The sequence below is a fragment of the Mustelus asterias genome, chromosome 6 (assembly GCF_964213995.1).
Source record: "Mustelus asterias chromosome 6, sMusAst1.hap1.1, whole genome shotgun sequence".
Classification (NCBI taxonomy): domain Eukaryota; kingdom Metazoa; phylum Chordata; class Chondrichthyes; order Carcharhiniformes; family Triakidae; genus Mustelus; species Mustelus asterias.
The window spans coordinates 94,989,030-95,014,497 of record NC_135806.1 but is presented as its reverse complement, the minus strand read 5'-3'; the positions used below and the strand labels follow the sequence as shown (position 1 = coordinate 95,014,497).

The 25,468-nt window shown below is 42.3% G+C and overlaps 1 protein-coding gene across 4 annotated transcripts in view; it reads right to left on the bottom strand.

Moving 5' to 3' along the window:
- Positions 1-25,468, bottom strand: part of mctp1a (multiple C2 domains, transmembrane 1a) — a 599,923-nt gene that overhangs the window by 366,177 nt on the left and 208,278 nt on the right. For all 4 annotated transcript variants that reach the window (XM_078214774.1, XM_078214777.1, XM_078214776.1 and 1 more), the window contains one exon: positions 17,313-17,427. In XM_078214774.1, coding sequence (XP_078070900.1) covers positions 17,313-17,427 — 115 coding nt within the window. The remainder of the gene's footprint in view (positions 1-17,312; positions 17,428-25,468) is intronic.

Below are 25,468 nucleotides of genomic sequence, written 5' to 3'. Positions count from 1 at the left end.
CCAGATTTATTAACTGAAGTTTCACCAGCTGCCATTGTGGGATTTGAACCCACTTCCCCAAAGTCCAGTAATATCCCCACCAAACGACAATAAACCCTAAGTTATGTTTACTCTAATACAGGTGACTAGACTCCTGTAAAGATGCTTGTTCACCAGTTTAGGAAAAACACTTGTTTATTACAGGTTAAACTATACAAAGACTTACAACCTCGAAGCTGCAATCAGCTCCTGAGATGACTCCGAATCCAGAAGCCCGTGCTTACCTGGATGATCCCCACCCTGCTCCCTGATTGATCACATGGTCATGTGACCCTTATTCTGCAGATTGATCCTTAAAGGGACAATCACCACATCCTTCCCCCTCTAAGGCTCTTTATACAAATATCAATACTCTATTTACCAAGTCCTAGATAATTCTAAACATTTAGCGCATGAATTTAGTCAATTATAAATCAAGTCTTTCATGGGGTTTCTGAAACCTTGTGGAGCAGTGGAACTCTTTATCTGGGGCGCTTCCACAAGACTGCTGTTAGTCGAAACCACAATGGCAGGTGCCTCTTCAGGCACAGTTCTGTTTCCATGGAGACGTTGGTTGTGCCTGTCACAGGATGACCAATTACTTTAGTGCTAAAACAGTCGGCAACATTTCCTGATGGCAAAACCGGCTGCTGGAGCATCTCTCTTTTTCTCAAATGGTTGATATGTTTTTGGATCCTTCCTTCTACATCCACTTGATAAGACAGGGGTCCAGTTTTAGAATCAACAATTCCAGGGATCCAACTCAACCCGCCACCAAAATTCTTCACATATACTGTGTCATCCATCATAAATGACTGTGTTGACTGATGTGAATCATGACTTGCCTTCTGACTGCTTTGTCTAGTTTCTACCTTCTCCTGCAAATTTGGAAACGTGAAGCTCAGTTTCGTTCTGAGAAGACGGTTCACTAACAACTCTGCTGGTGGGACTCCCGTTGTTGCATGTGGAGTGGTCCAGTAGCCAAGAAGCAAGTGTGAGATTCTGGTCACCAGGGTCCCTCCTGCCTGCTTCCTGAAGCCAGACTTAAAAGTTTAGATGGCTTGCTCAGTTAGTCTGTTGGATGCTGGGTGGTAAGACATGATTCTAACATTCTTCATACCATTTAGCAGGGTGAAGTTTTGAAACTCAACACTTATGAATACTGTTCACTGTCAGGCATTATTACTTCAGAAAATCTGTGGATGGAAAAACATTGGTGTAATCCTTGAATGGTAGCATGCGATGTAGGAAATGTTACCTCAAAAACATCAATCCATGAGTGTGCATCAACTATGAGCAGAAACATTGTGCCCATGAATGGGCCAAAATATTAAATAAGGACTCTTACGCATGGCCGGCCAGACTATTTCCAAGGGTGCAAAGGGGCTGCAGCAGAATTTGTTGCAATTGGCACTTTTCATAATGCTTGACTAGGCTCTCAATGTCAGCATCAATGCCAGACCACCACACGTAACTTCTGGCAAGCATCTTCATCTATGAGGTGCCTGCATGGGCACGTGTAATTCCATTAGAAGTGGTTCTCTGCCTGGTGAAAGGATGAGTACTCTTGCTCCCCAGAGTATGGTGCCATCCTGGCAATTCAATTCATCCTTGTGGGTAACAAATGGTTTAATTTCTTCAGAAACTGGCCCAACCTGTAAGTATCTTGTGAGTCACTTTGGACAGAAGTGGATCCTGATTGGTCCAATATCTGATTGGCTTTGCCAAGACTGGCAACATGTCTGAAATATTCAATGCCGTGACAATTTCCTGCGGTCATGGAGCAGCTGTAACACTTTCTTGTAAAGATAGGTGGCGAAGTGCATCCGCATTCGCTGTACGTGTTCCAGGTCAGTGCTTGTATGTATATTCAGAGGTGGACAGAATTAATGTCCAATGCTGAATTCTTGCCAATGTGATTGTTGGAATAGCCTTGTCATCTTTAAAAAGACCCAAGAGTGGTTTGTGAGCAGAAACAATGGTAAAGAGACTACCATAGAAGTATTAGTGAAATTTAACACCAAAAACTATTGATAATTCTTCTTCCTCAATTTTTGAGGCTCTGGAAGGGTTCTTGAAACATAGCCTATTGGCCTTTCAGATCTATTGTCCATCTCATGGGACAACACTGCAACAACGTTGTATGGAGAGACATTGCAGGTGAATGCCAGGTTCTTAGACTAGTCAAAATGTACGAACAAGTTCCAAGAATGAAGCAATTGTTTTACTCTGTTGAAAACGTCTTTCTGGGGAGTCTTCCAAGACCAATGTTTATTTTCTTTTTAGCAGAATATGCAAATGTGCCAATAATGTAGACAAGTTTGGGGAAAAAAAAGCCCATAGTAATTTACCATTCCCCAAAATGACTAGAGCTCATATGTTTTTGGGGGCCGGTGCCTCCTTTATGGCCTTGACCTTGTCTTCAATGTGGCGTAATCCTTGTGTATCAACACGGTACCCAGGTATGTTATCTCAGTGGCTTGAAAAGTACATTTCTCCTTCTTGAGACAAACTCCAGCCTCTTGAAATCTCTTCAGCACCTCCTCTAAGTTTGCTAGATGCTCAGCTTCTGTCAATCCAGTTATGAGAAAATCATCTAGGTATACCACAACTTGTAGCAGCCCCTGCAGCAGAATCTCCATTGTCCTCTGGAAAATTGCACATGCTGAAGACACACCAAAAGGCAGACGTTATATTGAAACAACCCTTTGTGTGTGTTTAGTGTGACAACCTTGGGAACTGTCATCTAATTCAAGTTGCTGATATGCATGACACATTTCCAGCTTTGTATATGATTGACCTCCAGCCAGCTTTGCATATGGGTCTTTAATCTTTGCGACTCGATATTTATCCAGTTTGGAAGCCCGATTAATTGTTAACTAATAATCACCACAAATCCGGACGCTCTTGTCCGGTTTCGATACAGGAGCTACTGGTGCTGCCCATTCGAAGAACTGAACTGAGTGGATAATGCCCAGTTCTTCCAATTGCTCTAATTCAGTATCTATTTTCTCTTGTAAAGCACATGGTACTGGTCTTGCCCTAAAGAATCAAGGGGTCGCTTCTGAGTCCACATAGATCTTTGTTTGCAGGCCTTTTATTTTGCCTAATCCATCCTTGGGTTCCACACGCACTCAGGAGAATTGCCTTGTGCTTCACCTCCACCCCTATTTCGTTCACTTGGAAATAATATCCGAGGTATTTTGTGTATTGTGCCCAGTCCTCCAGGGAGGAGTCATTGAGTTCAACAACGTAAGATTGTGACCTCTCTCTTCCATCTTGATCCTGCATTTTTTAAATCCAAAACATTTTTTGTCCCAACACAACATCCTCTCTCCCCCACTACACCATCTGTCACTTGTTCTTACGTTTTGTTTTCACTGAACACTGAACTTTCTGCCACTATCAGCACCTTCTATAGCCTTTCACACTGCCATTAACACTTCTTCTATCTCGTGCCCTACATCTTTGTTGCAATCTTGCCCAGCTCCTATGAGTCAGTGGGCTTCTCCTTTGCTCCAGCTGCTTCACTGCATCTTGTACAGTATATAATCCATGAGATTTCTCCCTCTCTTTAACTCTGAGGAAGAGTCATACAGACTTGAAACGTTCATTCTATTTCTCTTTCCACAGATGCTGCCAAACCTGCTGCTTTTTTTCCAGCATTTCCTGCTTTATATGACAAAGAGCAGATTGGGAGAGTAAATTCAGTTTTAAGATAGTTCTGCAATTTTGAGGCAGCTCGGTTTGCACTGGATCAGGAAGGTTATATTTGTTTCACCATGTGGTGAAACAATGAAGCTGTGGCCTACCATTCTGTTGCCTCACACTGCAGATAATTATAGATTATTGTATTATTGTATTAGGAAATTTAAGCACAATTTTTTCCAGAAACATATCAATAAATTTAAGTAATATGAAGGCAAGGTTCACTGGCCTAGTAGTCCCACTGGCTTTTCTTTAAGCAATGAGTCATTGTTACCATAAATTTAATGTGAATCTTTAAAGCTGTTCCCAAGCTTGGTTTTCATGATATATTAATATCTCTGCTACTATTTATTCCTTGAATGACCAATGAAGACAAACCAATACTTGTTTTTACATCATGTGATAGTGGGTTGGACTTCATGCCACATTCATAGAACCCACCAACTAGCGGCAACATAGCAGAATTGTACTAATATTCTGAATACCATAATAGGAGAAATACATATCTGACAGTCTGCACTGGTAGAAAGAGAGTACAAAAAAATAAAATCCTTTGATGGATTGTCAACACTCGAATTGTAACCTCAGGCAAGAAAACCAATGGACACTCGATAAATAAAATTCTTTGGTCTGACATTACAATTTTTATAAATTCCTCAGCCTTTATGAATCCTGCTTGTTCATCACTATTTATGATCTAATATTTGAATATATTACCAAAATAAATAATAATACAATTTTTTTTTTTTAAAAGATTAATTAATGGGATGTATCACAGCCTCAGTCAGCATTTATTGCCCATTCCTAGAAAGTGGTGGTGAGCTGCCTTCTGGAACCGCTGCAGTCCACATAATATAGGTACACTCACAGTGCTCTTAGGGAGGGAGTTTCAAGCTTTTGAGCCAGCAATAATGAAGGAATGGCAATATATTTCCAAGTTAGAATGATGAGTGACTTGAAGGGGAACACCCAGATAGTGGCGTTCCCGTGTATCTGTTGCCTTTGCTCTTTTAGATGGTAGCAATTGAGGGTTTGGAAGGTACTGCCTAAGGAGCCTTGGTGAGTTCCTGCAGTGCATCTTTTAGGTAATGCACACCGTGCGTCAATGATGGAAGGAGTGAATGTTTGTGGATGGGGTCTAATGGAGTGAGCTGCCTTGTCCTGGATGGTGTCAAGCTTTGAGTTGTTAGAGCTGCACTCATCCAGGCAAGTGGAGAGTATTCCAAATCATTTCTGTTGCTTGACTAGTCTGTGAGACAGCTGTCCCAATTTTGGCACAAACCCTCAGATGTTAGTAAGTAGGACTTTGTCATTCCCAGTGCCGCGCTCACTGCCAGGTGGTCCTTCTGGTTTCATTCCTTTTCCAATTTCTGTAGTGGTTTAATGCCATTAAAAAAGCATTTATCAGTCACCAACATTGCTGCAATCACATGTAGGCCAGACCAGGTAAAAGCAGTAAGACCGCAAAGCTTATTGACATATAAAGAACTTATCTGATCTGGCATCGCTGCATCCGCCCTCACAGCTGCATCCGCCCTCATAGCTACTTCCCCCCTCACTGGCAAGACGTCATGCTGATGAGAATCACTACTGCTCTGCAGTAGCAGGGACCAGGTGCCATGGCCACACCAGGGGAATCGGAGGCCACTGAAGCCCCTGGGTGGTTGGGGGCACGGCCGCACAGTGCGCAGTGGGCAGTGCCAGCCAGGTAGTGTTTGGGCACTGTAAGTGTGCTAGGTACAGTGCCAGGAAGGTGGGGCTGTGATGGGAGGCTATGCAAATGACAGGGGAGCTATGCACTCTGATGACAGGGGTGGGGGTCATTGTGCAGGGGGTCCATACAGGGGTGGGTCATGGAGAGGATTGTGTCAGGGAGGGGGGGCATGTCAGGGGTCCGTCAGGGGACCCATTGGAAGGGCTCTTTTGCCTCGATGTTGGGATCCGTGTTGCTGTGGGAGCTGACAATGCTGCCAATGGACTTGGGGGGGAGGGGGTCTGATGTCCTGGTGGGGGAGAGTGGTGGAGGAGGTCTCCCGGTTCACCTGCAGATTGGGGCATCCTGCAGAATGGTACTTAAGCTGCTGAAGCCAGCTTTACTGGCATGTGTAGGCTCCCTACCCCGGTGCTGGTACCAAGCTCCTAGCTGTCAAAAGAAGTGGCATCGTGTCAAAGGAATGCAGTGCGGATGTCGCCAAAAAGACTGGCGTGGAGGACTCCTGTTTTCTCACCATTATGATACTTAGACTATTTTTGGGAAAATTCTGTCCATTATTAAAAAGTTCAAATTCCCATTTACTGAGTGAAAGAATTACAGCACAAGGTTTTAGAAAAACTTTTACTGTACAACATTTAAACAAAGAAATTACTAGCAACTCTATATTTCACAGACACTTGTACATTAAACCCCAAAATCTCAATGTAACACTTTCTGTTCTTTTATTTCCATCCTAATGTTCCCTTACGTTTTACAAAAACCTTCAGGGTTCCTTTATTTCTCCTGGGATCAAACCAACCACAACTGTTAGGAATTTACTTTGATTCTCCCTAGTGTTCCTGCTTTTCTCTGATGTTTGCGAATTCTTGGTATCATATACGGGCATCCAGCTGGGCAACTCTCCAGTTCACAGTTATAGACCCAGGATCAAGTGTGTTTTCTTGCTTAGTGACTCTTAAATGAGGGCTGTTTCTGATAGCACGGCGGCACAGTGGTACTGCTGCCTCACAGCGCCAGGGACCCGGGTTTGATTCCCCGGCTTGAGTCACTGTCTGTGTGGAGTTTGCACATTCTCCCCATGTCTGCGTGCATTTCCTCCGGGTGCTCTGATTTCCTCCCACAGTCTGAAAGGCGTGCTGATTCGGTGCATTGACCTGAACAGGCACCAGAGTGTGGTGATTGGGGAATTTCACAGTAACTTCAATGCAGTGTTAATGTAAGCCTTACTTGTGACTAATAAATAAATAAACTTTAAACCTTAAACTTTAGCTCTTTTCCTTCTGCAGGCAGTTTCAGGCAAATTTTCTCTCTCTGCTTCTCAAAACTGTTCCCAGGCCCCAACTGCCAATCCAGGCAGCTTTCTCTCTCTGCCTGTTTCCAAGCTATTCCAGATTCAGACATATACTACCTGGTTTCTCTGAAAAATCACATAAATAAACCTGAAATCACAAAGAAATTCCTCCCTGTAATCTATCTCTCCAGCAATGATTTGATTTGATTTATTATTGTCACATGTATTTGTGTTTAAGTTTATTTATTAGTCACAAGTAAGGCTTACATTAACACTGCAATGAAGTTACTGTGAAATTCCCCAAGTCGCCACAGTCTGGCGCTTGTTCGGGTCAACACACCTAACCAGCGCGTCTTTCAGAATGTGGGAGGAAACCGGAGCACCCGGAGGAAATCCACGAAGATATGGGGAGAACGTGCAAACTCCACACAGACAATGACCCAATCCGGGAATTCAACCCGGGTCCCTGCCGCTGTGAGGCAGCAGTGCTAACCACTGTGCCACCGTGCCACCCCGTGTACAGTGAGAAGTATTGTTTCTTGTGCATTATACAGACAAAGCATACCATCCATAGAGAAGGAAAGGAGAGAGTGCAGAATGTAGTGTTACAGTCATAGCTAGGGTGTAGCGAAAGATCAACTTAATGCGAGGTTGGTCCATTCAAAAGTGTGATGGCAGCAGGGAAGAAGCTGTTCTTGAGTTGGTTGGTACATGTCCTCAGACTTTTGTATCTTTTTCCCAATGGAAGAAGATGGAAGAGAGTATATCCGGGATACGTGGGGTCCTTGATTATGCTGGCTGCTGGGAGGCTGGTTTGCGTGATGAACTGGGCTTCGTTCAGGACCCTTTGGAGTTTTTTTGTAGTCTTCGACAGAGCAGGAGCCATATCAAGCTGTGATACAATCAGGAAGAATGCTTTCTTTGGTGCATCCGTAAAGGTTGGTGACAGTCGTAGTGGACATGCCAAATTTCCTTAGCCTCCTGAGAAAGTAGAAGCGTTGGTGGGTTTTCTGAACTATAGCGCATCATGGAGAGACTAGGACAGGGTGTTGGTGATTTGAACACCAAGAAAAATGAAGCTTTTGACATTTCCAGTTCGTCCCTGTTGATATAGACAGGGACATCCCCTCCACTACGCTTCCTGAAGTCGATGACTATCTCTTACATTTTGTTGCCATTGAGGGAGAGATTGTCATTGTCACATCAGATCAGCAGATTCTCTATCTCTTTCCTGTACTACTGAATGTTCCAAAGATTTCAATTCATTAACTTCATTTCCTACACTTTGATGTGAAAAGTATATCGATATTTTAACATTTTTCCTTGTTTAATAGTTGCTGTCCAACATTTCTTTGTTCCGGGGAAATTACCTGAATAATTTATATTCCTAATGGGGACAACTGCAAACTTATTAAATTCACTGGTTCCATTTTCACACCTCAAACTGTGACCCATTTAAATAAATGAAGATCTTCCTTAGATTTGCACTTATTTTTGGGGAGTTTACAAATCTCCCAGAACAAGTTCTTCTATTATCTTACATTTAGAACTTCAACCCCCACACTAAAAGTTACATTCCTAAAACATGAATCAGGAAATTAGACACTTCTGCGACAATGGCTCAAAGAGCATCATTAAAACCAGCTTATCACTCATTTTTTGTTATTTTGCATATCCTGCACAAATCTTCACCATTTTTACTGCTGCTGAGACCTATTTCCCAAAGGTTAAACTTGAGAGATGTGAGGAGAGATCTAAATCCAGCTGTTCGGATAGCTTGGCTAAGATTGGGAAGGTAAGCTTGATTGTAAATGTCAGAGAAAAGTGGGAGTCAAACATGAATCTCCAGCTGGGATTTTAACAATTTGGCTTTTTAATTAGTATACTATTCTCAAAAGTGATTCAACACTTGCTTATGGCATTTATATTAGTTTCAACTATGGCTGATGGAAAATGTAAATCCTTTGAAATGAACCCTACTGGGACTATAGAAATGTTCCCGTTATACTAAATTCAGTAATATAATGAAAACTTTTATGATTCCATTCCTTCAATACAAATATAAAAGCTACTTGGTCAGCATAGTTGCTTATATATATCAGAACAAAAAATATATATAATTATTGTAGCACCATTACACAGTAACTTTCAAAAAAGAATTGGCTATGTACTTGAAAAAGAGAAATATGGGGAAAGAACAGGGAATTGGGACTAACTGAATAGCACTTTCAAAACGCTGGCAATGATCTCCTTGTGTGCTATCTGATTCAATAAAGAACAAATGATCGGTGAATCTTGTGATATTAGTGGAGGAAGTACTAATCAGAGTACACTTGTCCCTGTTCAGCAATGAGGTCCAAAAGAAGTCCCAATGGACTCACCTGTCCGGTACTTGCATGGGAACTTTTAAGTTCCAATGAACAGAGGTGAAATGCACTACTGGACCTTTCTCTGGGTGCCACCACATTGCATGGGATTAACCCCGCCAATGAAGCCATAGGCTGGATGCTGCAGTCAGGGCAGGGTGTCCCTAAAGCGCCAAAGTATGAGGTAAGGCTGCAGTTTAAATTGAGGTCAGCGGGTACGCCTCAGCATCGCTGCTGACTGGAAGATCTAGGCCTAGCTGTTCAAGAGTTGCAGTGGAATTTGAACCCACAACCTCTCCTTTTAGAGACAAGAATACTACCAGCCGTACCAAGTTGATATTTATAAAGAACCTCTGTCTAAAAACTTGAAATTCAATGTCAAAGTATCTGCAGTTCAGTATCTATATCTGCAGTATCTATAATTTAGCAGCTGATGGATGGAAAGTTGTCTATAAATCAATATAAAACCAAGTACAGCTCCCTTTTAATCGAATTTGCCTGAAGCTCTCTTGGAAGCCGTTCCATTTCCCGGGAGATTGCACCATCCTTGTTAATTTATTGCAGTTTATGACTACCATTTATGACTTTTAAAAAACAGTCAGAATATTCCATTGAGAAGTCCTCTGGAAAACTAAGTGCTTCAGTAATAAATCTAATCTTATTTTGTTCAGTGAAGAGGATCATTAATTTGTTTATGATGCATGCAGATTCAATTCAGCTGAGCAGTTATCCACCTGAGGGCACACCACTGAAATATAAATTACTTTTGCAAGGTTTAGTTCATTTCTTAGTGATCACTGGTTACTATAAAGGCTATGAACCCTGACAATATTCCAGCAATAGTACTAAAGACTTGTGGCATGGGCTGCCTCAGTATCTGAGGAGTCATGATGCCCAAAATTTTGCAGGCAGACTGCAAATGGGGGGGGACTAAAAACGGGCCTAAAAGTCGGATCTGAAACTCTGCCAGTTTCAAGTCTGCCCAGCACTTCGAATAAAAATGGTAAAATCGCCCCCGATGTGTCCTGTCTGGCCACACAAAAGGATGGGATATGCCCTGGGAATTCGAGATAGATAATGTGATAAAAGCAGAATATGTACTACAGATGCCGGAAATCAGAAATAAAAATGGAAAGTGCTGGAAATACTTAACAGATCTGGCTACATCTGTGGAAAGTAAAACAACTAATTGGATAAGACCATTCTTCAGAAATGGAGGAGGGTACAAATGTGATGGTTTTAACACCATTGAAAGGAGGAAGGCGGGGTTAGAAAAAAGATAGGGTTGAGAGGCAGGAGAGATTAAAGGTGTCATGGAACAAAAGTTAAACGGAGTGGTAATGGTTGTGGTAAAGAAACAAAGCATTTGGCCTGAATGAATGAATGAATATACATGCCGGAATAATGACCAGCTCTGTCTGAAAGCAAAAATATGAAAAAACAAATTCAAACCAGCGCATGGCAAAAACGCAGAATCAAAATGGTAGACCGAGTTCAAGGTCTAAAATGGTTGAGTCCATAACCTGCCCTATTAGGTTGTTCCTCAGCTGTTGCTCAAGCTGTCATTACTGGAAAATTGCAGCAGGCCAAGGAAAGAAATGTAAGCGTGAGAGCAAGGTGTGAATTAAAATTGAAGTTCAGGGTCATACTTACAGGCTGAGCAGGAATGTTCAGGAAAGCTGTCATTCAATCTACGTTTGGTCTCCCCATTGTAGAGGAGACCATATTGTGAGCAGCGAACACAGTACGTTAAAAGAAAATCACTGCTTACCTGAAATGAGTGTCTGAGGCCTTGGACAATGAGGAGGGAGGAAGTAAAAGGACAGGTGTTACACCTCCAGCGATTATATTGGAAAGTGCCGTGGGAAGGGGATGAGATGTTGGGAGTGTTTAAGGAGTGGACCAGGGTTTCACTTGGGGGGAATGGTCCCTTTATAATGTTGACAGGCATGGGAAAAGGAAGATGTGTATAGTGGTGGCATCATTCTGGAGGTGACACAAAAAACAGAGGATGATACTTTGAATGTGGCACCTGCTGGTGTAAAAAGTTAGGACAAAGAGAACCATGTCACCATTCTGGGAAGGGGAAGGGGTGAGAGCAGAAATTTGTTTTTTTAATTTATTCAAGGAATCTGGGCTTTGCTGGCTGAACCAGCATTCATTGCCCATCCCTAATTGTCCTTGTGAATCATAGAATCCCTACAGTGCAGAAGGAGGCCATTCGGCCCATTGAGTCTGCACCGACCACAATCCCACCCAGGCCCTACTCCCACATATTTTACCCGCTAATCCCTCTAACCTACGCATCTCAGGACTCTAAGGGGCAATTTTTAACCTGGCCAATCAACCTAACCCGCACATCTTTGGACTGTGGGAGGAAACCGGAGCACCCAGAGGAAACCCACGCAGACACGAGGAGAATGTGCAAACTCCACACAGACAGTGACCCGAGCCGGGAATCGAACCCAGGACCCTGGAGCTGTGAAGCAGCAGTGTTAACCACTGTGCTACCGTGCCGCCCTTATAGTGGTGAGCTAGTTTCTTGAACTGCTGTGGTCCATGTGGTGTAGGTACAGTCAGTGCTATTAGGGAGGGAGTTCCAGGACAATGACCCAGTGACAGTGAAAGAACAATGATATTGTCTGGATGGAGAGTAACTTGGAGGAGAACCTCCAGGTGGTGGTGTTCCCATGTGTCTGCTGCCCTTATCCTTCTAGATAGTAGTGGTCGTAGGTTTGGAAGGTGCTGTCTATGGAGCCTTGGTGAGTTCCTGCTTCCTGCAGTGCATCTTGAACATGGAACACACTTATGCTACTGTGCATCGGTGGTGGATCAAGTGATTGTTTGTGGAAGAGGTGCCAATCAAGTGGGTTTCTTTCTTTTAGATGGTGTTCAGCCTCTTCAATGTTGTTGGAGCTGCACTCATCCAGGCAAAGGGAAAGTATTCCATTACACTTCTGACTTATGCTTTGTAAATAGTGGGCAAGCTTTCGGGAGTCAGGAGAGGAGGTGAGTTATTTGCCGCAGGATTTGTCTCTGACCTGCTCTTGTAGCCACAGTATTTATGTGGCTAGTCCAGTTCAGTTTCTGATCTATGATAACCCCCAGGGAGTTAATAGTGTGGAACTGAGTGATAGTAATTTCATTGAATCTTATCGGCCAATGGTTAGATTGTCTCTTGTTGGAGATGTTCATTATCTGACATTTGTGTGGTATGAATGCTACTTGCCACTTATTTGCCCAAACCTGTCGACTGCTTCCCGTTCATAGGGAGCATCTCTATTCCTCGCCAATGAGGACCTTTCCTGGAAAGGTCATAAAGGGTGGCCGAGCCCGGACAATTGTGCGCCGGGTTCGGTAAGCAGATGCAAATGCCCATTTCAATAAATGTAAATATATTAAGGCAATGATGAGGCAGGAACAGCTCTTCATGCTACAAATACTAGCCTGTTAGTGGGTTCACCAGCCAGGGTCAAGGCTCTAACTTGAACAGCACACCATGGAAATGGTCGTATATGTTTGGACCTTGGCTGAAAACATAAAATTCATTTTTAAACAAAATAAAATCATCAATTCCCCACACCTCCCAAGACATTCAGAGCAAATTATGACTTTCTAGCCTGCAATCCAGAATGCTTTACATTGTGCTAACCACTCACAATATTAACCCCCTGCTGATGTGTCCAGCTGATCAACAGCACGGTTCACACTGCCTACACTTCAACTATTAAAATGTGTAGACAGCAAACCAATAGAGGTGGACCAGCTGTCCATCGTGATTCCCCACCCATTTCCTAGGGTTATCAAATTTAGCCCCTTGGAAGATTCCTGGGACAGACAGAACTGTGCTATAGCGTGATTCAATGACGTCAGGAAAAAGAAGAATGATACAGTGGAGAAATTGCATTAGTTTTTAAAAGGTAGTTATTTGTAATTGTGTAATATCTCTATCACATTTAACTGCATCTCAACACCATTTCACCTGCTTAAATGTGAAGTGTACTGTTACTCATGCTATTAATAAGAATGCCTCATTACAACAGGTCAGATCAAACCCTTTCTAATTCAATTTGTGAATCGCTTCTGCCAGATACCAGCCAATGATTTACCCTTTTCATGTGCAATATTTCGTTGACGACCATTCTTTTGCCGCTGGACCATATTTCCGTTCAAAGACAATAGCACAAGAAGCAGCTGAGGGACAGGAGCGCATCTATTCATATTTAGAATTACAATTAAATGAATGGTTGATTAACATAACAAATTCGGTTCACACTCCAAAACTGGTTGGACCATAGGTTTCATTGTAAGTAGACAGTCGGCATTATTAACTGACATTTAAAGAAGCATTACCACAGTGAAAAGGTAGTTACCAAAGCTTTTCCAGTGTGCAGAGAAAAGCAGTGCTCACTCAGTGTAATATTATACAGAAGTCACACAATGATCCTTTATTTTTTTTATGTGAATGCTCTGTTGTCATCTGCACCCTTCCATCTACGCAAGGTGATGGACAGGCAGTAAAACAAATCTATTGGATATGAGATAGGTTCATAAGATGCATTTTGCTGAGGGCTGAAGAGAGGCAGGTTTTACCACAAAGTACCCTATATGAAGCAGTTATCAAGTCTCACTGTGGGCTGTTGTTTTCTGCATCAGCATCTGTAGCCACTGATCGTCATGCTGGTGCATGCTCATCCAAAGACAATGTCATCATTTTCTTCTGTCTCCCAGGTATGAAAATCGATGTGTCGTGCCTTCATGCCATGCTTGAAACTTTGCTTGAAGCAGAGCTTTGGACATCCTACTGATCTTCTGATTCCCGTTGCCTCGACTAACAGAAACTTCTTGGGTATGTAACTATTTTCCATCCTGCGAATGTTCACCATGAGAAAGTAGAATATAATGTTATGATGTAGAGATTGATCCCCTTTTGAGAAGCCACGCCGAATCCCCCAAAGAGGAATACCTCGCTTCGTAATCTGTTAAAAGTGTTTGGGATGGTGTGAATCGTTCTTCATTAACATTTAGAGGTTCATTAACAGAAATACCTGACACCCACTTTAAGTGAATAATTAATAACTTATTTATTTAACCAACCGGGAACTTTAACTAAACAAGTAACATAGCAATTAAAGTAAGGTACTACTGGAATGCTGTTCAAATAAATACAAGGTCCATTCATTACCAAAAAAGACAGAATTTAGTCACTCTCAAAAAAATATATACAATCAGGTGTTTTGGCTCTGGAAAACATTTGGAGTTCTTCTGTCGATTCCGCTGTCTGTAAGCTCTTTCTGATTTGGTACCCTTCATTACATAGATGGAGAGTTCTCCTAAGAGATCATTTAAACTGGCAGGGAGCTGCTCTTTCCCTCTAGGTGTTGAGAGGTGACAGCCCTTCCATTGAACTGCAGGCAGGCAGTTGAGTTCCTCTTTATAACTGTGATGACCTATCAATTTTCCTACACCAGATTGGTCTGATGTTGTCAACAACAGCGAATTCGAATTTGATAGGTTCCTGATAACTGTGTGTCTTCTTTAAATTGATAGGCTATCAAAATTCAGAAACCTGCAAAGCCTGTTATTTTCACTAATAAAATCTTGATCCAATGGAATAATGCCAGCTCCACAATTTATGTCAAATGCTCCTTGTATTGTAAATCTTTATGGCATTGTGAAGCCTGACCAGAATTCTGTAAATCAAAAAGAAACAGCAAAAAGAAATCCAAAAAAATGACATGATTTTGAGGAGGCAAGTGAAAAGGTGCAAGGATTTTTCTGTTCCATTTTTATGTGAAAAAATTTAATATTATGGTTGATGGATATGAATTACAGTGTAATAAACTTTTTATACTTTTAAAGGTTGAATAATACAGCAGACTATATTAAATCTGCATTAGGCAGATGTCACTGCCCAAGTAATTGTTAACATCATTACATTGGTCTGACAACAGGATTAATAACTATATATTGACATTACTCTGAAACAACTCAAAATAAGTTAATTAAGTTTTTTTTACTGTGCCAAGGTTATCGATGTTAATTAATCAGAAATTCATTATTTATTTCCATATTACCTTAGTCAGTCAATGCTGAAATTTATTATTAATGACCATCTCAACATTGGAATTTTAACGCATTTCAGAGTCATTTAGATTTTAAACAGGGGCAGAATTCTCCCATCTGCAACTACATCCATGGTGGGAACAAGGCGGTGCTCCCCACTGCTGAGGCCGGGGGAAAATCATGTCATATCTTCCTACACTGATCTCATCAATCATGCATCTGATAGTTTAGCGCCCTATTCCATGGCATGGCAGGCTTGATTGCATGCATCCCATCCCATTGTGGGTGTCACAACATCACTGACCCACCATTAAAGAAAGAAGATGGACCTCCTGAAGAAAGAAGATGAATATCCAGGAACATTCTGAGGCTGGAAGATGGAATTCTTCAATGACACCAAATCTGAAAGATCCACCTGAAAGATGCTGTGGTGTTCCAGGTCCACGGTTGCAGGTGACCTCCACCCCAAACCTTGGAGGCAGCCTCAGACATTCTTCAGGTATGTCCCGACTTCTGCGCACCACGTTGTTCCAGATGTGTTTAGGACTGGCATGTTTCCCTGCTAGTGTTGCAGAGAATCGGGCGTGGGAGAAGGATTCCAGTTGGGTCTTCATCTGCATCCCCACTAGTGGGATACAAATCAGTTTCAAGCTTGCCACCAGCAGGCTTCCCGATCCGCCATGCCAGACCTCAGTGGAAGATTCCGAGAGAAATTCACACTGGCGTAAAACTAATTCTGCCTCACTCCCAGCCCGTCATTGAACCAGCTGGCTAGGCATGGAAGAATTTTGCCCCTGGTTTTAGTCATGATCTTCACTTTAAATAAGTAAAGACAGCAAGCAGCAGACTTCCAAAATTTACAAAAGCAGTCAATCCTCAGACTTAGCTATGTGCTTGCAATGTAGTATGATGCTTGTACATAGTTTGTTGTTTGCTCAAATTTCTTTCCTCACCATTCAGTTCAAAGTATTTTTGAGTGGGTAAAGAGCAGCATATCTCCTTAGCCAATTAGATTCAAGGGTAGAGAAAGATGGAGAAGGAAATAGTGAATTAGCGTACGGGAAGAGAATTAATGAGAAGGGAAGAACAGTTGAATTAACAGAGAGGGCAAAGTGATTGACAGTAAGGAAAATATTAAAAATTCTAAATTTTAAAAACCTCTAAGAACAAATTACTACTAACATCAGGAATATAAGACTCCACAGTTTCAATGGTTCTCTTTCTGGGCCCTACTGATAGAGTGGCCAGGTATGAATTTAAATGCAGTGTCATCATTAAAAGGATCTGAACATTCTAGGCCAAAAGTAACCCCTCTGCAGTGAGTTTAGTTTGTGTTTAACAACATAAATGCAGTAATTTCTTGAAACTCATAGTTGAGGTTGATGATGACCTTCTCTTTGCATTGGCAAGCAGCAGAATAGTCCAAATAGTCCAGTTATTTATGGCAGTTCGCAATTTAAAAGGAGTTTTTTCTTTTCCACATATTGCTGAGTTATTTACACACTAATGAGTAGGTGTATGTTAAACACAAGGGCTGGGATTACAGCTACCAGTGGACAGAAATGTTTTCTTGAAGGAGAGTTTTTGAAGTTTCATACTATCCTCTTCATGGTTTGTAATATTTCCAAGTTTTATATCTTTTGGTGATATTTAATGCGCAAATGAAAAGGGTAATTATGTAACCATGTTTACATACTTTAATCAGGAATATTGAAACCCTCCAATTTGGGAGCTATTCAATTAGTCTCAAAGAGAAACCCAACAGAATTTACTAGCTTTGAGCATTCTTTTTTGAACATTTCTTGAAATATTCCAGTGCAATTCTTGCATTAATCAAAAAATGATTCCCTCAAGGTAATTTCTGAACTGACAATACATTGTGAGTAATATAAATAGCACATTGAACACCTTACTATGGAATATGTACCGCGGTCTTGACTGTTTGTCACACTGATGACTCATAACTTCAACAACTGGGATTTTATATAAAACTTCTAACATAGGAAAACACATGTGAATTTATCTAGGCAGTGTCACTCATGAAACTAAAAGTTGTATTATGCCAGCTTTCCATTCTATGTAAGAAATGTTGCTTATGGTGCATTGTGATCTTTTTTACATCAATAAATGTTTGCTGGGGGTTTCTTACCTCCACGATCTCGTATTGCCAGATTGTGACCACGTTTTAGCAGAATGTTCAGTTGATACATTCCTGGGTTTGCTGAAGGGAGATCCATGTTACTTGATCCAAGTGCTTGACTCATCTGCGCAAAAAAAGAAATTATATCAAAGTCTTCTAATAAGATACTGAAAAAAACAACTGCTTTGAAACTAGCAATAATATTTCTAAGATACATGTTATTTTCTCATTTTTTCCTTTTAACAGTGTCCCTGCAGTATGTATCAATTCCACCAAGGAATGCCCTGTTCTATAATGCTGATCTAAATCTTCAAGTGGGAGAAATTCGGTACTGCTTTCCTTCCCAATTTCCCTCCTTCCCTGAGAGAAAGCAGATAACCTCTGCTTGGTTCTTTTGTACAATGACACGCCCTGGATGGTAAAGCATCACATTTGGAGAGTTCTGGGCACCTTCTGCAAATTAATATGGCAATAGGTTAAAAACAAATATACTGGCACGTTTTCTTATATCAACGTCGATAACCTCTGTACAAGGATTTGCTTCCACATGCCATTAATATTTCCAGCTATTGCATTTCATTCAAAATTGAGGGAATCAATCAAATAATAAAATCACGTTTGGAGGTGTCCACTGATCAGTGACATACACATAATTGGAAATTTGGTGTTCTGGATTTGGCTGTTTTGTTCAACAAATAGTTTTGTCAGTTTTACCTCACTGTGGAATAGTTACTCTCTCCACCTCCCTCCATTATTTTATATCAACCTGACAGAATGTGGGGAAAGTCATGAGTCCAAAGGAAAAATGTACACAGTAATACTGTGCTGATATTATTTACTTTTAAATTGGGAAAGGGAAAGCAGATTGCCCACAGCTAAATTTGCATGTAAAAGTATAAAAGACACCAACCAGATGGATATCTAGTGAAATCGATTGTAAATTGAAAACGTGCTTCAAATGCAAATTAGTTGCTGAAATTTGGCTGCTAAATTAACAACTTTGATTAGCAAATTTCAATTACGAACATTTAAGGTGCTTATAGTACATTCCTGTATGCATTATTTTACACAAGCATTTAAATAAATAGGTTTACATTCACATAAAAATAGGAGACACAGAAATATATTACAAACATGTTAAATATTTGTGCACAGTGGCACTGTGGTTGGCACTGCTGCTTCACAGTTCAATTCCCAGCTTAGGGTTCTCCCCGTGTCTGCATGAGTTTCCTCCGGGTGCTCCGGTTTAGAAATCCTACAGTGCAGAAGGAGGCCATTCAGCCCATCGAGTCTGCACCGACCACAATCCCACCCAGGCCCTACCCCCACATATTTTACCCGCTAATCCCTCTAACCTACGCATCCCAGGACTCTAAGGGGCAATTTTGTTTTTAACCTGGCCAATCAACCTAACCCGCACATCTTTGTGGAGGAAACCGGAGCACCCGGAGGAAACCCACGCAGACACGAGGAGAACATGCAAACTCCACACAGACAGTGACTCAAGCCGGGAATCGAACCCGGGACCCTGGAGCTGTGAAGCAGCAGTGCTAATCACTGTGCTACCGTGCCGCCCGTTTCCTTCCACAGTGCTACCGTGCCACCCGTTTCCTCCCACAGTCCAAAAAGGTGCAGGTTAGGTGGATTGGCCATGTTAAATTGTCCCTTAGTGTGCCGATATGTGTAAATTAGGGGGACTAGGGGAATAAATATGTGGGATTATGGGAATAGGGCCTTGGTGGGATGCTCTGTCAGAGAGTCAATGCAGACATGATGGGCCGAATAGCCTCCTTCTGCACTGTCGGGATTCTAAGTTCTGATTTAGTCACCTCTGTTATGCACAAACTATATGTGTGTCTTTTCCTCAACTGTTCCATATTCAACAGAGCAATAATGCAGCTACTGCGAATAACCACTTGCATCTTGAGCTCTTTGGTTCATTAACTTTCCAGAGGAAAAAGCAATAAAACTCAGTTACTGATGTACATGATGGAACTTTATTCCCCTTCACTGGCCAGCCCTCACAAACATTAACCTGTAAACATCTACCTTTCTTAACTCCCCGCTAAATTGTTAACTTCTTGAAATAGACAAACTTAAACACTGTGGACTATGAACATTGTGTTCTATATTTAGCAAAATAATCCAGCTAATGATTTTGAGAAATATAAGCACAGGGTTTGGTGAGGCTTTGGTGAACCTGTTAAATAGAGTGATTTACTCAAGATTGATGAGAATGGAAATTTGGTGCAGAGCGGGTGGAGGTAATAAGTGACATAAATCAGCGGACAAAAGTAATAAGTAAATATCTGAATAATCAAAGTTATTAATTATATCTAAGGGAATAAAATTAAAATTAACGAAGGGGAGGACACCAACAATAAAATGATCCAAACTGCATAAAATAAAAGTCTGGTATACATTATACAAAGGGACATATATAAATATATAGATAAGTGAAGTAGATAGATTTGAGTCATAGAATAGTTACAGCAAAAAGGAGGCCATTGGGCCCACGGTGACTGTCCTGGCAAGAACAACTCATTTAGTGCCACTCCTCCAACTTTTCCCCATAGCACTGCAATTTATTTTTCTCTTCCGATGATAAAGTTGCTTGCAATTCATAAGCCACCCGGGAACTCCAGGGTTTCTTGGTGTGTATTTATGAATTAGAAATTGGATTGAAACAACAACTTTTGTGCTGCCGTACAGATTTAAGTTGTTTTTTCTGCTTTTTAGTTAGCGCAATGGGCAGGTAGAGGTTTAAAATCAACTGATGTTGTGCTGGAAGCCTTTCCAGTTCCGTGTTGTGTATTGCACTGAGTAAGACTAACACATGCTCAGCTGCAGGCAGCCATTATTGAACTAACTTTTTTTATACCTTCCCAACAGAGAGGGCAATGTAACAAAATGCTCAGCTGTTACATTCCCTTTTAAAAAGAAACTTATACATTAAAATGTCAAATGGCACATGTACATCATTTCCTAAAATACAATAGCACTAAATTAATAACAACACTACTTGAAATTTAATAATCACAACCAAAATATGACTGATATTATCAGAGTAATTTACATGTAATATTTTCCTGAAGTCCAATATTTGTTTAATAAAAATATAATTTGACAACAAATAATGAAAAGAATAACTTTTTTCTTCCTTTCTACATACTTTCAGTTAAACAATCTATCTTCTTTCTCTTTCTGTCTGAATATCTCATTCTGTTTCCATTAGCTTGATTCTGTTATCTCATCAACTCTGGCTTTGTCAACTCTGAACTTGGATTTTGACTACCATCCCCACTTAATGGTTGGAATTGTGACATTGACAGATTTGTATTAATCAAAGACATTGGGTGGAATTTTTCCTTCCTGCCCACCATGGGAATCATAGTGGGGCAGGGGGCGAACCATACAAAGATCCGTTAACCTTGGACAGAATTTTTCAGTTTTGAGGCTATCGCGGCCAGAATATCCCATCCATTGACTCATTTTGCTCTACTAGTGGACTCTGTAATACTGGCAAACTTGTACTCCTTCCCTTGCATGTCAAATAAACTGACATGTATGCATTGAAGTATCCTCCCAAATCCATAAGATGAGTGTATGGAGTCTGGATGTGAGCAAAAATCCGCCAGCTTTGAAGACCTCAGCTGCAATACCATCAGAGCCACAGGCTTTATTCTTTTTCATCCATTTGATTGCTTGTTGTAGCTCAATGATGGTTCATTCATGGATTCTACCTTGGGATCCTGGAGATATTTATGGTTGAGGAGTTGCTGTAAATATCCTTTCCAGACTTGATGGATGACTTGTCACCCTTAAGAAGAGAGACACCATCCTGTGAGTGAAGAGGATTTTATCCATTTGACTTTGCTCTATAGATGACCCAATGGCTTCAAAAAAGCTTTGCATGTCATGACAGTTAGCATACTTTTGGATCTCTTGGGCTCTCTTTTCCCATCACTTGTCCTTTTTCTTCCAGATTTGTCTTGGGTGCCACCATTGAATTGTTGAAATGCTGCCTCCCTGGCTCATGATCTTGGGTTGTTTCATCAGGCAGAAAAGCAGCTCATTTTGTTCCAGGGGTCACATATTTCTGCATCAATTTTGTTCAACCAGTCCTGGTGATGACGATTCTCCTCAAACCCAAGAGGCTAATATAGCTGACTTTATTGATCCCACTGTACTGAAATTGAGTTGGATGTTTCATTGTTTTATCAATTACATTGTTAAGGTTTAATGGTAATTATATTGTTAAACAGGTGATGGGTATTTGAGCACCTAAAAAAATGGAGATAGCTTGGCCACGGTGGGATTGGTGTAGTATTGACTGTGAGCTAAGTCAATGAACTCTCTCTAGCAAAAAAAGCGGCTGTATTTTAGTTTTATCTTCACTAACTGGCATAGCCAACAACGAACACAATGAGACAGCCAATGAACCGGAACAGCCGACAGAGAGATCTGCAGTGCATCTGAAGAGGAAAGAGTCGAATTGGACTCCTCCGGAAGGCCACTGCCCTCGACTTGACATGTATGCCCAAGCCGTCAGGAGGTGCGTCAACACCAAATTCATCAGCCGCACTCACAAGACAGCACCGAACATCACCCAAGCACAACGTAACGCCATCCACGCTCTCAAGACCAACCGCAACATTGTCATTAAACCAGCAGACAAAGGAGGGGCCATCGTCATACTGAACAGAACGGATTACTGCAAAGAAGTGTACCGACAACTCAACAACGAGGAACACAACAGACAGTTACCTGCAGATCCGACCAAAGAACACACCCGTCAACTCAACACTCTGATCAAGACCTTTGATCCGGACCTTCAGAACACCCTCCGTGCTCTCATCCCACGTACTCCCCGCGTTGGAGATCTCTACTGCCTCCCGAAGATACACAAGGCAAACACACCCGGCCGTCCCATCGTATCGGGCAATGGGACCCTGTGCGAGAACCTCTCCGGCTATGTCGAGGGCATCCTGAAACCCATTGTACAAAGAACCCCCAGCTTTTGTCGCGACACAACGGACTTCCTACAGAAACTCGGCACACATGGAGCAGTTGAACCAGGAGCACTCCTCGTCACAATGGATGTCTCGGCACTCTACACCAGCATCCCCCATGACGATGGCATTGCTGCAACGGCCTCAGTGCTCAGCGCCAACAACTGCCAGTTTCCAGATGCAATTTTACATCTCATCCGCTTCATCCTGGACCACAATATCTTCACCTTCAACAACCAGTTCTTCATCCAGACACACGGAACAGCCATGGGGACCAAATTCGCACCTCAATATGCCAACATCTTCATGCACAGGTTCGAACAAGACTTCTTCACCGCACGGGACCATCAACCGATGCTATACACTCGATACATCGATGACATTTTCTTCCTTTGGACTCATGGTGAACAATCGCTGAAACAACTCTATGATGACATCAACAAGTTCCATCCCACCATCAGACTCACCATAGACTACTCTCCGGAATCGGTTGCATTCTTGGACACACGCATCTCCATTAAGGACGGTCACCTCAGCACCTCACTGTACCGCAAGCCCACGGATAACCTCACGATGCTCCACTTCTCCAGCTTCCACCCTAAACACGTTAAAGAAGCCATCCCCTACGGACAAGCCCTCCGTATACACAGGATCTGCTCGGATGAGGAGGATCGCAACAGACACCTCCAGACGCTGAAAGATGCCCTCATAAGAACAGGATATGGCGCTCGACTCATTGATCAACAGTTCCAACGCACCACAGCAAAAAACCGCACCGACCTCCTCAGAAGACAAACACGGGACACAGTGGACAGAGTACCCTTCGTTGTCCAGTACTTCCCCGGAGCAGAGAAGCTACGGCATCTCCTCCAGAGCCTTCAACATGTCATTGATGAAGACGAACATCTCGCCAAGGCCATCCCCACACCCCCACTTCTTGCCTTCAAACAACCGCACAACCTCAAACAGACCATTGTCCGCAGCAAACTACCCAGCCTTCAGGAGAACAGTGACCATGACACCACACAACCCTGCCACAGCAACCTCTGCAAGACGTGCCGGATCATCGACACAGATGCCATCATCTCACGTGAGAACACCATCCACCAGGTACACGGTACATACTCTTGCAACTCGGCCAACGTTGTCTACCTGATACGCTGCAAGAAAGGATGTCCCGAGGCATGGTACATTGGGGAAACTATGCAGACGCTGCGACAACGGATGAATGAACACCGCTCGACAATCACCAGGCAAGACTGTTCTCTTCCTGTTGGGGAGCACTTCAGCGGTCACGGGCATTCGGCCTCTGATATTCGGGTAAACGTTCTCCAAGGCGGCCTTCGCGACACACGACGGCGCAGAGTCGCTGAGCAGAAACTGATAGCCAAGTTCCGCACACACGAGGATGGCCTCAACCGGGATATTGGGTTCATGTCACACTATTTGTAACCCCCACAGAGTTTCACTGGCTGTCTTGTCTGGAGACAATACACATCTTTTTAGCCTGTCTTGATGCTCTCTCCACTCACGTTGTTTTGTTTCTTAAAGACTTGATTAGTTGTAAGTATTCGCTTTCCAACCATTATTCATGTAAATTGAGTTTGTGTCTTTATAAGCTCTGTTTGTGAACAGAATTCCCACTCACCTGAAGAAGGGGCTTAGAGCTCCGAAAGCTTGTGTGGCTTTTGCTACTAAATAAACCTGTTGGACTTTAACCTGGTGTTGTTAAACTTCTTACTGTATAGATCCAATTAACAGGATGTGTGAAGATTTTCTAGATTGATTGTGAGCTGCATTTGGGATTCCTCTCTTTGATCGGACTGCTTTAGGGCTAAAACATTAGTTTTCTTCCTCTTTTTACTTTTGTTTCCTGCCCTGGTGCTAGTTGGATGTTCATCACTAATCGATCAAGTCAGTGATCCTCCAGCAGGCATCAGTGTTTACATGGAGCTAACGATAGACACCACTTAGATCTTTGACTTGAACAGTGACATAATCCACAAACATACCAGCGTTTTCATAGAATCATACAGTACAGAAAGAGGCAATTCGGCCCATCGAGTCTGCACCGACCACAATCCCACCCAGGCCCTACCCACATATCCCTACATATTTTACCCACTAATCTCAGGACACTAAGGGTCATTTTTTTTTTAGCATGGCCAATCAACCTAACCCGCACATCTTTGGAGTGTGGGAGGAAACCCACGCAGACATGAGGAGAATGTGCAAACTCCACACAGACAGTGACCCAAGCCGGGAATCGAACCCAGGTCCCTGGAGCTGTGAATCAGCAGTGCTAACCACTGTGCTACCGTGCCGCCCCAGGTTTGATCTAGGGTGTCTCCGTGTGACTTTGTATTTGCCCTTCTGGAGGACAATTGTGTGTTGTAATGAAGCCATGTTGAGTACACTGTCAGTAGGAACATGCCATTTGCATTTCCCAGCCAGCTTGTCCCAATTGTTCCTCTCCAGACATCGGAGCCACAATCAACCTTGACATTAAAGCCCCCCACAAGCAGGATGATCTTTTTTTTTGGGATGGCAGTGAGACTTTTGTCAAAGTCAGAATAGAACTTTTCCCGAACATCTTCATCCAAATCAAGGGTTGGGGCGTAAGGCATATTAATTACAGCTGAGTAGTAGGAGGCAACCAGTGCAGGAATTCTCTAGGAGTGCGACACTCTCCAATCAGGTTTCAGTGCTGAATAACAGTAAGGGTGATGACACGTCATGGGGAGAGGGAGGGAGGAGAGGGGAAAGGAGGATGGGGGTTTGCATTGTCTGAGCACATCGACAGTGTTTTGGGAAACAATTACTGCACAGGAGGCCATACCAGTGTGGAAGTGTAGAGGTCATAGGGAATTTGGTCATTAGCCAGATGTAAAGGCATTTCTATAATGCCTGACATGAATATTGAATGTTGTGTTGTCACCCTAATACCAGACTAAAAGATATCGCTGAATGGGTGCAGAGCATTTTGAAAGGGTAGTCATGGTTCAAATTGGAACTAATGAAATAAGTTATGTAAAGGGCTGATGTCCAACAGACAGATTTTCAGGGCCTAGGGATGAAATTAAAGTAAGAAGTCTCACAACACCAGGTTAAAGTCCAACAGTGTTGGACAAACCTGTTGGACTTTAACCTGGT